General features: G+C 34.7%; 1 protein-coding gene across 1 annotated transcript; it reads right to left on the reverse strand.

Moving 5' to 3' along the window:
* Window positions 1-3,589: 3,589 nt before the first annotated feature.
* Window positions 3,590-6,207, reverse strand: LOC109207186 (protein DCL, chloroplastic-like). Its single transcript, XM_019370067.1, has 2 exons — window positions 5,742-6,207; window positions 3,590-4,146 (listed from the first exon to the last, which is right to left on the reverse strand). The coding sequence occupies exons 1-2, from the start codon at window positions 6,129-6,131 to the stop codon at window positions 3,829-3,831; spliced, it is 708 nt and encodes a 235-aa protein (XP_019225612.1). The 5' UTR covers window positions 6,132-6,207; the 3' UTR covers window positions 3,590-3,828.
* Between the last annotated feature and the right edge of the window lie 7,940 nt (window positions 6,208-14,147).

A 14,147-nucleotide genomic window follows, 5' to 3' on the forward strand; every position in this document is an offset into this window, starting at 1 on the left:
TATAAAGTTTTAGAAATTGAAATTTCAAAATAGAAATATTTTTTGAAAGATAAAATCATACCAAATAAGAGTTCAAGTCGTAGTATAAGCCGTAATCAAAGAATCGTTTATATCGTGTCAACCTTTGTGCTTTGCCATAAATATAAGTTATTATTTCACTTTGTGGCTATTTTTAGGTTCCAATGACACCTATGAGAATACTGCAAAAATAAAATTATCGCTACGAGAATTGAGAAAATATTAGTCTTTTTTCATGTAGTGTTTCTTAATTAATATATGAAGATTATCTATAATTATTTAGAAGGTTTAAATGTTAAGGTTATTTACATATAATTCAAATAACTCAGATATTTAACATGGTTAATGTCAAACATCAAAATGGAGTAAAAAAAATTCACTACTAAAGAATTTTTTATATTTTTAGATAGCCAACTAAATGAGTTTTGAATTAAGAATAATATTTCAATTATATTATTATAAAAATAATTATTATTGAAAAATAATATTTTAGAAATTGAAATTTTAAGACAAAAATATTTTTTAAGAGATATCAACACACCAAATAAGAGTTCAAGCAGTAGTAAAAGAGTTAAGTCTTATCTAAAGAGTCATTCATTGTCTCAACATTTGATTGTTTTGCCATAAATATGAGTCACTATTTTTCTTTCTGACTATTTTTAGGATCCAATGACACCGGCAAGAATGGTATCAAAAAAGAAAAATAGAAGAAATAGTTAATTTTTTTCATGTAGTTAATATCCAATGATTATCTATATTTACTGAGAAAGTGTAAATTTCAAGATTATTTACATACAATCCAAATAACTTAAATATTTAACATGATTAGTGTCCGCGTATCCGCGCGAGTAGTAATGCTAGTCGAATATAAAAGCCTTACATTATTACTTAGTAAATCCGTAGTAATCTTTTTTCCTTCTTTTGATAGAATATAATCTTCCTTGCCTTACATTTTCTCTTTCTCGGTAGTTGTACGGAAGTTATGGTGCACCCTGAACTCAAAAAAGCCACCGGCCCACGTGTGAATATTAATTGGCTGAATAAGGATAAATTTGCAGTCAATGTACAATCTTTGAAGCTGAAAGGTTTAAAGTAACAGGTGGATAAAGTTTATATTATGTTTTTTCGAAACTTTTTGAACTATTTTACTTCCTTTTTCTTCATTTGTGGTAAAAAAAATAAACAAAAAAGGTGTACATGAATTGATTCTTATATAGCAAATTATATTTCTTGTCCAAAACTATACCAACTCTTTTAGATCACGAATATTATACTCCGTATCAATCACTCAGCATCTCTAAGCTTGCTTGCAACAAACAGATTTTTTAAGTATGGAAAATAAATTGCAATCACAACAATAAAAATAATTGATGAATATTTGTGGATATAATTGTTTACCCTAAAAATGGATAACAAAATTTATATGTTGTTTTAAGGATATGCGGATTAATTCAATACAAATGATTAATAGCGTTAGATTAAACAGATAAAAGACGTAATAAATTGCCAAACTAATAGTGAGAGTGATCCCGGATTCAGTAATGGCTTAATGAAATGCCAGTTTTCGATTTTGGGCTCACAATAGTGGAGAACTGATGAACAGAAGAAAGAACAGAGAAAATAAGTACATTGCCTTGATATGTGTGTTACAATGTTTATAATGAATAGTTAGACTCCCGTTTATATAGTAGGGGAGTTTTACCCTAAGTACAATACTAAAAAAGGGTGAAAATCCTTCTTCTTGCTATTCACTGATCCATTGCTGATACGAGTGAAGATTTACGCCGCGCGATTGTCACGCTTTGATTCTTATATATCATATGATACTTCTTGTTCAAAATTAGACCAAGTTTTTAGATCAAGAATATTATATCAATCACTCAGCATCTTTAGGAAATGTAACGTTTTTATTAAATTATCAATCTCGAGCTCTACCATAGACTGTTTCAATTGGGCATACGTGTCGATGCCTCCATCATCGGTAGAAAGATATAAAGTGTAAATAGATTTTAAGTCAATTTTTGTAATACATTTGAGTTAGACATTACTGTTTTTTAGTAAAAATTAAGTTAAATTGTATCAAAAGCTATTTGCTAAACAGCTAGTGCATTGGCTACGTAAGCTAGACAGCTCGACATCAAATAAGAGGTAGGCAAAAAAACCTATGTTAATCTTAAATATGGAACCATTTTTAATATAAATGTCTTAATCTATGTCATTAATCAAAAAACACTTGGTTTAAGTTCATGACACGTGTTAATCATCTATGACAACTACACTAGACTTCTTTTTCAATAACAACTAACGTTAGACTTTGTAAATCCGAGGTCCATTTCCCTACCTAGTAGGAACATTGGAGAGATCAACATATGTCCAATTTAAAATTCCTAATATATATAATAAGAAGAGATATAAAGTGCAACGCATATCCTTTTGTCATCTTTAGGTGTAAAGTCCTCCTGATTATTGGTTTCTTAACTGTAGGATTAATTTTAATATAATCTTTATTAGAAAGAGACCTTTTAATTTAAATTACACCCCCCCCCCCCCCAAACCAAAAAAAAATCTTTCTAAATCTAGGACTCATTTGAAAGTTGAGGACAAGTTTCCATTTAGACACGTGGGGACCAAAGGACGAGTAGATTAGTCTAAAATTAGGTAGTCACTCATCTTCTTGCTTTAATTTAATCTTTAGCAGAATGATGGAAGTTCGGGAGCCGAAGCGGTAAGAAGATGAGGTGTCAACTTCTAAAAGAAGGACAATGTATGATATATGCTAACAAACTTTGTGCAAATTAGTTTGGACTAATCTTGTTCCTTTGGGAGTATCACTAACCATGGAATAGAAATGAGGCGGATTCAGGATTTAAGTCATATGGATTCAATTTTTAAGGTTCTTAGATGGAACATGTTGTATTTTTAAAATTATGGGTTCATCATATCTATTATTATTTGTTACGGATATTTTACACATAAATTTATTTTTCGCATTGAAAGTACTAGATTTAGATGAACTCGATGCTATAACAGTACATCCGTCTCTAAATAGTATATATTCACAAGCTGCTCTAGAAGCTATGTTATTATATTCGTTTTTAAGGTTCTTTTAGAGTCTCGGATCTTGATATGAGAGTTATAAAAAAAACATTTTTCGTTTTAACAACTCAAAGTGCCTGTTTATGCTGATGAATACTGCGGTTGTAAGTTCTAATCATGCATCCAACTAATTGCTATACTCTAAAAGCATCATCCTTTGAAAGATGGGAACAATGAGTTTGGGCTACAAACCCAACGAGGCCCAAGCAATTTTGGATTGGTAGAACATAGTCTAAAGCTTGTCTCTGAGCGGAGGGTGCGTACATTTTACCCTCCTCCCCAGACCCCACTGGTGGGATTGGGATTTTACTGTTGTTGTTGTAGAACATAGTCTAAGCTACGAATGAATCAGGCATCTGCAGATTAGTTTAATATCGATTTTATTCTGAGTTTAAGTACTCCCTTAGTAGGATTTAACTGTGGAGGTTACTGAGTTTTGGCAGCCATTTCTCTTATGGATATTGAAAATGAACAATTAAGACAAAACTAACACATTCTTTATATGATAGCTTCATCGGATGAAAGATTTTAGAAAGATTGTTGGTGATACCAAACAAAAAAACCTGAATTATTCACCCCTTATAGTAACGTAACTTCATTAGCCATAAATCATTATGTCAAAACTGCAAGCAGAAAGCTGCATTGACCTAAATATGGACTAAACAGCTGCGTGCAAAACTAGCAGTAGATTCTGGTAAAATATGAAGCTGTTTTTCAATATCTTGACTTCCCTCCATTCCCACGATCACGCCCATGTCCACCTCCTTTCCTTCCACCACCTTTCCCGCTATGAGCCAAAGCTTTGTTGGCTTCATGTTTTACTTGCATGTTCTCTGGGAGGGGCAGAATGTGATCAACACACTTCCTGAAGCTAAAGTCATCCACCGAACCATCCTCCCTAATGACAAAGAAGCAGCGACTTTTAAACTGAGGATGAAACCGGATTTGGAATGCACGAATTCCTGTACCAATCTTTCTCTCTGGCTCTAAATGACCCTTCTTGAGCAAGTCCAGCAAAACCAAGTGCTCATACTGGACGGAAAACAAACAAAATATAAGTGATCATCATCATATCAAGTACTCTAGTTTTTATTCATAATGACTTGTAAAGCATCTTCGTATTTCCATACTCCATCAGTTGATTGAGCTTGTAAATCCATGAATGCTTACAGATAATAGTTCTTATTCTTATATTGTAATAATACTAAAGTGATGATTTATATAACTCGTACAGTTTTTCACTTCACGATTTTTTAAGATGCAAACAGAACACCATAAAATAGGCAATAGCACAATGAAGAAAATTGGGAGTCAGAGAAACAGTAGTTTTGACAATTGAGAATCAGATGAGAACCCCAAATTGATTGGTATGACAAAACACAGTAAAAACTGGAAGATACAAAAATAAAAGTCACTATGCATAATAGAAAACCAATATTGATGATCATCTTGAGTCCACATGAACATATTCAAATACAACAATCCCGTGTTTCAGATGAGAAACCCAGTCTAGCAGCAAGAGAAGATATCAGAAAGCAAAGATAAATTTGAAGTGATGAGCATCTAACCAACCAAAAATAGATCACCCAAAGCCAAAACATGTCGGCATCTTTGAACTTGGACAAAATTGATAATCAATACAACAACAACAACAACAAAAAACTCAGTGTAATCTCATAAGTGGGGTCTGGGGAGGGTATTGTGTACGCAGACCTTACCCCTACCTTGTAAAGGTAGAGAGGCTATTTCTATAGACCCTCGGCTCAAGGACTTGATAATCAATACTAAGACCATTAAAAAGCAGGCAAAAAGTTATCCAAGCAATGGAATCTACAACACTCTACTCAATCATGGAGGTCATACCGCAATTTTACCATCCAAAACTCACTTCACATAATACAACCATTGTTTACCAAATGCATTTGAGTTCCAATTACCAAGGACAGAAAGAAAGGAAAGGTGAGGTCCATGTAATAGCTATTGTGAAACTGCAGTTATGCTATGTTGGCCCATTAATTCAGCAGAAATTAAGATATCCTCAAATTTTTCTTTTTAATACTTACTAGAACCCAAATACGTATGTGGGCCGAAATAGGAGGGGTGCAATTATGAAATCTCACTATGACTATTTCATGGTTCACATCTTACAAGAAACGTTGCTTAAGCCAATACTTCTTGAGCCTATATTTACAGACATATACAATAACCAAAAACAAACCTACCATCATAACCACTTAAATGTCGGATGCTTTAGCCTTAAAGCAGCTTTTTGCAGGCCTGTAGATAAGTAACTAATCACTCACAAATAAACAACTAACCCAAGTTATGCTTCCAAGCCACACAAGAAACAACATACTGCAATATACTCACTGATCAAGACATATAATGCAGCTTAATGCTCTAAAGACGCGCAATTTCAGACTACTCCATGTAAAATACCCTAAATTGCTCCCAGGAAATCCCACATTTTTCAGCCTATATATGATAAACTAAAACCAGAGACCCAAAATCACTGTAAAGACTAAATCTTGCTATAGAAGTAATCATATAGTCAATCACCTATAAATTTTGTGAGCCATTTCATTCCAATACTCAAATACATTAGTAGTAATTAAATGTCTTATTACCTTGTTGAGGTTGAGATTGGGAGACCAAGAGTGAAGAAGCTTGTAAAAGTAATCAAACATCTCTACCGACGATCCGAAGTTCTTCGGACCCACGCTAGCCGGACCCGACCCGTTTTTCTTTTCTTCATCCACCACCGTTTCGCTTCCATCTAAGTTCTCAAGCCGTTCTTCTTCTACAGACTTGTCCGCCTTCAGCTTCTTCGAGGCGTCTTCATTCTCCGGTTCGTTTACTTCCTCTTCCCTTGGACGCTTCGAGCCGCCGTTCACCGCCGCATCATCGGCAGATTGAGCTTCGACGTCCATATCCTGAGCCGGGGTTTCCTCTTTCTCCGCCTGTGCTACGGCTTCGGCGGCGGGGGCGGCTGCGACTTCAGGTTCTGTTTCTGCCATGGTTACGCTGAGTAAGTTCAGGGGACTGAGGAGCAAAGTGAAGTAGTGAGAAGGCGTAGGAAAAACCCTAGGGTTGGGGTTTAGCCTTTTTAAATGGCAGAATGGAATAAATTGTACCTTTATTTGTGTCACTTTGTTATGTCGGTCCTCCTACTTCATTTTTTTGTCAAAATACTTGTTCAAAATTTATATTTAAAACCCTTTTGACCATGTGTGTATCTCACTTGCTTCGAGTGGGTGACACATCATATTCCACATCATTTTTTTATAGGCAGAATGGCCTAGTAAACTCCTATACTTGTTCAGGTTTGTCATCCCGGTCCTTATATTCTGTGGAGTTTCATCCAAACACTTCTAGTTTATCAAAACCTACTTCATAAACTCTTCTGATCGTTGACCGAGCTTAGTTGACATTTGTTTTGATGAGTCAGATAATTGCGTGATTACACGCTATAAAAAGCGCGTGGGTCAATTATTTTGATTAAAGAAATTATTTGAAAAATCACAAGAAAAAGAAACAATAAAAATAAATAAAAAAAGATTGAAAAAAATCCTAAAGACCCCTGCTTTCCGTCATGACCCCTTCCCGTCATAACCCCTTCCAACACCCATGTTCCCCTCTTCCTATCTTCTTCTTCCCCGTTCCTTTCCGTCCGGCCCTCTTTTTTCTACCTCCCCCTTTTATTAGGCTTTGATATTAAACAAAATTACCAACATAAAAATATTTTATTAATTTCACTTTGAAATCCGCTGTTGGCCTCCTCCCCTTCGTCATCCTTCATTTTTAACTGTCATCCACCACCAAGATTGAGGCTCTTCACTATTGATTTGTCACCGTCAAATATTTTTTGATCAATTAACTTCAATAAGTTTGTGAAGAAGAATATGAAAGTTTATATTGTTTTGGTAAGTTTTATTGGTTTTTGGGTGAAAGTGAAGGCAAAAAAGAAATAAAAAAGATGGAATCTGTATTATCTTTATTTGAGATATGTTTTCTGCCTAAAAATATGATTTCAGATCTGTGTAGAGGGAGCTTTTGAGAAAATAGGATAGAGGAATAGATTATGAAATAAATAAAAAACGGAAGGAAGGAGTTTCATGGTGGCCGGAGAAATTTTCGGCCATGACAGTGGAGAACAGTAAGAAAAAAGTGATGGTGGGGAAGTAAAGAAAAATAAATAAAAAGTCAAAAGAGAAAAATGGTAAGTCAAAGTTATTTTAGATTTTTTGTCTAAATAAAAAATGATCTGGCATATTTTTATCTGATGTGGATTCTGACATAGCGCGATTGAGAGACACGCGGCGTCAGAAGGATTTGAGACACTCGTTTTTATCAGGTAGAAGTGTTTAGATGAAACTCTATCAAGTATAGGGACCGGGATGACAAACTAGTATAAGTACAAGTGTCTAATAGGCTATTCTGCCTTTTTTTTATATTTTATCTACTAAAAACACTTATTATATACTATTCCTAAAGAAAAAAAAAATCATTCCCAACTGGTGGAAGATATGACTGGAACTAGAGGTCAGAATTCTTTGAGCTGCAAGCATAAGGAGATAAGTTTGCCCGCTTGAAGGTAAAGGAATGCATGGACTCAAAAGCTAAGTGAGTTATTTTTCTTTGTCTTTTTTTTGGGAGAAGAAGAAGAAGAAGCGTACGGGGGGAGGGGCATTGAAGAAGAAGAAGAAGATGCATACAGGGGGAACGAAAAGGGAGGTGGGTGTTGGTTGGGGGGGGGGTAGTGGGGAAGAAGAAGAAGAAGCGTACAGGAGGCGGGGGACGAAAAGGGAGGGGGTGTGTAGTGTTGAGGGGGGGGGTGGGAAGAAGAAGAAGAAGAAGAAGAAGCGTACAGGAGGAGGGTGGAACGAAAAGGGAGGAACGGAAAGAGAATATCTCTTTTGTTTTTTTGTTTTTTTTTTACTTATTTATTTTGTTTTAATGATTTTTTCTTTTTATTTTAATTATTTCTGGTTCAAAATGTTCATATTCACGCTCATTATCCGTGTGAATTACACCCACTTTGTCCAGCTCAATCATTATTTTGCAACATGTGCTTGGTCAATGGTCAAAGGGGTTTAAAATATAGATTTTGAACAAGTTGAAGTGTCTGAATGAAAAAATGTGAAGTAGGAGGACCGGCCGACAAAGTGACACAAGTATAGATGTTATTTAGGCCATTCTGCCTTTTTAAATCCTGCTTTGATTTGTAAACCGTGCTTTTAGTAAACCCGAAAGCCAACCCGAGATCCTAGCATTTTACATTCAAGTAGCCATTCACACAATATTTGATTGAAATTTTGAAAACAATATAATATTTAAAGTCGAATAAAATTAATACTCAAAAATTAAAGTTACATATGAACATGAATTTTAGAAATAATTATTTCATTTAAAATACTCCTCAAGTGAGTCTTTCAAGCTTCAAATATTGCATTTTTAGGAAGAATACAATCAATGTCTTGAGTAGGGGTGTTCAAATCGAACCGAAAAATCGCACCAAACCGATAAATCAAACCAAACCGAATTAAAAAATCCGACTAGGTTTGGTTTGACTTGGTTTGGTATTGAGTACAAAAATCCGAACCAAACCGATATATAAATATTTAATTTATATAATATATATTTTTAAGACTTTATATTGAATTTTTTTTGAAAAATTTAAAAATATTTGGGATCCTATCATGTGTTATCTTGAAAGCGTACATTAATGAATAATTATTGTTAGATGACTAAGAAAATAACGATCAGGTACTACTAAAAGAGTTCTCCCATTAGAATATATTAATAGATCATATGTTTGTCAATTTTTTTAATATTTACTAAATATATATTCACTTATCAAAACTATATCTATAACTTTAATAAAGTAAGATCGGAATAATATTCATGTAACCAAAAAATCCGAAAAACCCGACAAAACCGAACCAATCCAAACCGATATAGCTGATTTGGTTTGGTTTTGATAAAAACCGAACCAACCAGGTCCATGTACACCCCTAATCTTGAGCAACAAAAAGTTGTACTCAATTAGTATGTTTACATACATATGTTGGAGGATGATAAAGTTAAATGTCTTTCAAATATACAATAATAACAACAATAAACTCAGTAGAATTTCATAAGTGAAAAATCTGTATTTTGTTATGAGATATCTTATTGCTAAAACCTGTATTTAGTTATTAGATAAGCAAATTCCAATCCAATAATGTCCGTTTGGTTTGTCTTATAAATAAAAAAGGGATTTTTACATTTCTATGCCATATAGTAAACTATATTATCCTAAATGTTCATGTTTAGTAAATTACCCTACCTACATAAGTTTTGTTTACAAAATATATATATTCCACCTTAAAAGGCTCCCAATCCATTATTAGTGCCTTCAATTAAGGGATTTAGTTACACCCTTTTCCTTTTTTTTTCTCCTCTTCTCTTTCCTTATGTTTCCACTCATATGTCACAATTCGGTGGATCTTTAAAATACCTATGAATTTTTCTGGGTCAACTGACTTGGTCTATGTGTTCTTGTTTGACTTTATCTCAGCAGAGACTATTCAACTGTGCATGTGCTATTGACTTATTAATGGAAGTCTCAATTGTCTATTGTCTACATGCTGACACCTATCTTTATCGTGCTCCCCACTTTTTTTTTTTGCAAAGATTTAAAATTATTCCTAATCATCTTTATTGTCTTAATCTTTTTATTGGAATAGTCGAAAACATTAGAAAGTTTCCCTTACTTAACAGTGTACAGAGTCTACAGACATTCACCGTCTTTAAGATCTATTTTTACAAGTACGATAAAGAAGATTCATTATGCTTGTTTATTTTAATTTCACATGTTATTGAGACTCCTTGTAATAAAAGACTGTTGTATTACTGCTAAATACAACTTAAATATAAATTTTATACAAAATTTATACAATATGTCTTTTATATATTTTGTATCTGATTTATACATAGTAAAAACAAATTTCATACAACTAATTATATATTATACAATTTATCTATAACTTTCACATATTATTTCTACCCAGTTAAATACAACTACAATAACATACAACTTAAATACGAACTTTATACAATATGTCTTTTGTATATTTTGTATCTGATTTATACATAATAAAAATAAATTTCATACAACTAATTATATATTATACAACTTATCTACAATTTTTATTTCTACTCAGTTATATACAACTACAATATAATACCACTTAAATACAATTTTATACAATGTTGTTTAACTTTCATACAATAGTTAAATGAATAAAAGAAAAATAAATAAACAACATAATACAATTTTTCTACAATTTCTGCAATATAATGTATGTCATGTCTTCTTCTTCTTCTTCGACGAGTTTCAATATGAAATTCAGCCAAAACCAAGTCTAATCTTCACTAAAACCCCTCAAAATTGAGATATAAACTCCAAACCATATTCCCAATTATTTGCAACAACACCCAATCCTAACAAATAATGATTTTTGAAAACCCAAATTCGAATTCAAAGCTTCAAAGCTTTTTAATGGTTGTCAATGGTGGAGGGGTTACAGATTTTTGCTAGTTTTAGAAGAGAAAATAGTGGGTGATTGAAGAGGAAATCGTGGGTGTGGTTTGATACGTGGGTGAGAGGGTGGGATTTGGAGAGAGAAACTTGGGGGGAGTGAGAATATACGGTAGAGTTAAATTAGGAGACTAATTAATACCATTAAAACCCCTAAAATGTACATAATGGTAATTAGGTATATAAAAGGTAATTATATTAAAAGTTAAGCATGAAGGATAATATAGTTTACTATATGACATATGAATGTAAAAATCCCAATAAAAAATAACTTTAGTATAAAAAATATCATTATTAATACAATCGTCATCTACATATGACAAAGTACAAAAAGTGTAATTGAGAAATAGAGTATGAAAATGGCCACAGAACCGAGTCAGCCACAAAACATATATATATATATATATATAATTTTATTTTTATTTTTTTTGATTTCACGTCCGGTGTCCAGTACCCGCAACAGAGCACAATTATATTCGGATTCGCGCTGCTTAGGGCCCCATTCGGGGGAAGCGCTCCCTACCAAGGATTTTTCCATACCCATGGCTCGAACTCGAGACCTTTGGTCCAATTCCAGGTTACTCTCTCGCTTCTTATCATAGATGTATAAGTCAAAGTCCTTCAATGCTTCCTTATTATTGTTCATCTAAAGGATGAAATCCTTATCTCCTCTCATACGCGGAACTTTATCCATCTATTGTCGATTCACCTCAATATTGATCTACAATATACTACTGATAACTTGAAACCTCTTACGTAACACTGCCGCTAGGGCTCACGTCTCATCGGGGACATCTGGAGTAATTAGACTGATCCACCTAGGGGCGATACTATACTATACTTCCATAATCGTATTTCATAGCATTCCAATATGATTTAACTTACGTGGATATTTTAATCTTGTACAATTCGTGAAATCATTACTCAATCGAAGGCCCAAACGTCATCCTTCATCTATCACAATTACACCTTCATTCGACAACCAGGGCAACATTCCATCTCTTCTAGATGCTACTAGTCTTAGACTCCCTTGAGTTCATTCAGGCTATACCGAGATTTCTATAACTTAGAGAAACAATCAGATCTCTTGTTTTCATGGGCTTAATCTTGAGGACTTATCCATTCTCATCACCTTCTCACTCGCCCTTTCTTATCCTTATTCCCGTCTTCCTAAAACCTTGTCGCTTTCCCATACTTTAGCTTGCGACCTACACATATTAATTAATACTACTCGTAACCTTCCTTCAACTTGCTTGCCCCATAGATTTTCTTATGTTATTCTGGAACATCAAGCGAGACATCACATCATGTTTAACTTTTCGTTACTCTCTTGACTAGATCTTTCGGTACCTAGAAACCATAAGCTAGAAGATATGCCACTGACGATGCCACTATCATTCCTGGATACTAAATCCCCGTGCTTCTAGCCTTCTATCCGAAGTATGGACTCTTCACAACCTTTTGCATTTGAGTATCTCGTACGTTGTTCATCTTTACCTTACTTACCTTAAAATCTCGTATCACATCTTCTATCTCTTTCATGACCTCCCTTCCACATAGGTGTAATTCCCATCCACAACTTGAAGCTCTATTATAACACTTGCACCTTTGGTGCATACATAATCCGGCGGGAGCTTCGTACTGACTTCTTATGAGGCTGGTACTTTTCTAACTGGCTTTATCGTAGGGCCGTTATAGAATATGGTTTTGTACTTTCTCTCTTATACCTCCGATATTAAGAGTGATCCTGCAATTTTCTCAATCACGATTTCTATAATTTTCTGGGTCAAATAATCAGACTCCTGATTTGCTTGGTTGATGTAACTCTTTAGTTTCCTCTTCCTTCTGATCAGCCTTTATATAGGCTTAAACTATCTTTCGATCTGCAGCTCATGGTATTAGTTATTACTTTAGCTCCTCATGGGCGCTATGGAATATCTATGATACAATCTTCTAACAATTTAATCCTTTGTCTATGACCTGGCTCAATTCTTTCTCTTAACTTATACCGGAATCTTCTACGGCTGTATGAATGTCAATATATATGCTGCGTGGATAATACTCCGAAATCTTAAGTGTGTTCGTAACGTAACTAACTCTGGATCATTGATCGAATAATTCCTTTCGTTCCATCTCAGCTTTCTTTAATAGTAGGCAATTACTTTTCCTGGTCTTTCTGCCCCCTTGTTGCGTGCATACTTAGCTTATCTTAATTCCCATGCATGCCAGGATTTTGTGAAATTCATATGGTCTCGAATATTACTTTTGGTTTCATTTCCCGCTCATTAGCCACGATAGGCTACACTTGCTTATGGAGTGCATACAATGTTGTTGTGAGACTGTTGTTACAAGACTATTTCCTCTTTAGGTCAATCTGCTTAGGTTGAAGCCTTTTTTCTTATTTCATCAGCTAGTCTTTCATTGTAGTACTTAGGGGGTGATAACTAGGGATTCTAGTCTATTTTATACTCCTTTTTGCTTGAGTTTTGGATTAAAAGTGTATACAAGTAATCCCAAAAGCTTACATGTTGTGCTTGTTTGTAGGGTTTGGTCAAAAAGTGAAAAAGAAGTCAAAATCAGCTCAAAAAGGAGTGAAATCTGCACAAGTGCCAAGAACAAGTGAAAGCACCGCTACAGCAGTAAATCCACTGCGGTTGCAATAGACCCACCGCGGCCACGGTCCATTTAGTGCGATCTGCGGTGGAAAAGATCATAGAAGATGCAATCCTGGAGTTTCAAGCAATGCGGCCCGCGGTAGATTTTTCGCGGCCGCGGTAGCCTCATCGCAGCCGCAGTCCATTTATTACGGTCTGCGGAGAACGGATTCAGAGAGCTAGGATTTTGGAAGTTTCAAGACATTGCTGACCGCGGTGCATTTTGTGTGGTAGCGGTAAAGCCATCGCGGCCGCGGTCCATTTATTGCGATCTGCGGTGGCTAGATTCAGAGAACAAAGATTTGGAGCCAAAAAGCCTGACCGCGGCCGCAGTCCATTTTCCGCGGTCCGCGGTACCTCCGTCAGGGGTATTTTTTGTCCAGAAAATTTGGCCTTGTATAAATACTTCTTTTTCAGATTTTTGGGGTATCTTACCTGTAGCTGAGCACGTGAACGCCGTTTTTTTAAGCTATTTTGAGTAATTTTGTAGCTAGCTTAACATTGAATCTTCGAATCTTAGCTTGTAATTATATTTTATGGGTTACTATTCATCTCAATATCCGATTTCTTTCATTATTATGAGTAGCTAGACCCATTAGCTAGGGTTGTGGCTCAACCCTAGTGTGGGTATTTGATGGGTCTCTTGTTTTAGGGCTTAGATGCTTATGGGTGGTTGATATTTGGCCTGATTTGTGTTTTCCATGTTGAATTAGTGGTTGCAAACACTAATGTGTGCCTTTTTGACTTGGGCTCTTCTTGAGAAAGAGAACTTGAGTCTAGGAAAATCAGGCCAACAA

The sequence above is a fragment of the Nicotiana attenuata genome, unplaced genomic scaffold (assembly GCF_001879085.1).
Source record: "Nicotiana attenuata strain UT unplaced genomic scaffold, NIATTr2, whole genome shotgun sequence".
Classification (NCBI taxonomy): Eukaryota; Viridiplantae; Streptophyta; class Magnoliopsida; order Solanales; family Solanaceae; genus Nicotiana; species Nicotiana attenuata.

Bases quoted from the DNA above. Each gene is read 5' to 3' on its own strand.
- LOC109207186 (XM_019370067.1), bottom strand. From the start codon at position 6,131: ATGGCAGAAACAGAACCTGAAGTCGCAGCCGCCCCCGCCGCCGAAGCC. The intron at 4,147-5,741 runs GTAATAAGACAT...TTTTCCGTCCAG, and splicing joins CCAATCTCAACCTCAACAAG to TATGAGCACTTGGTTTTGCT.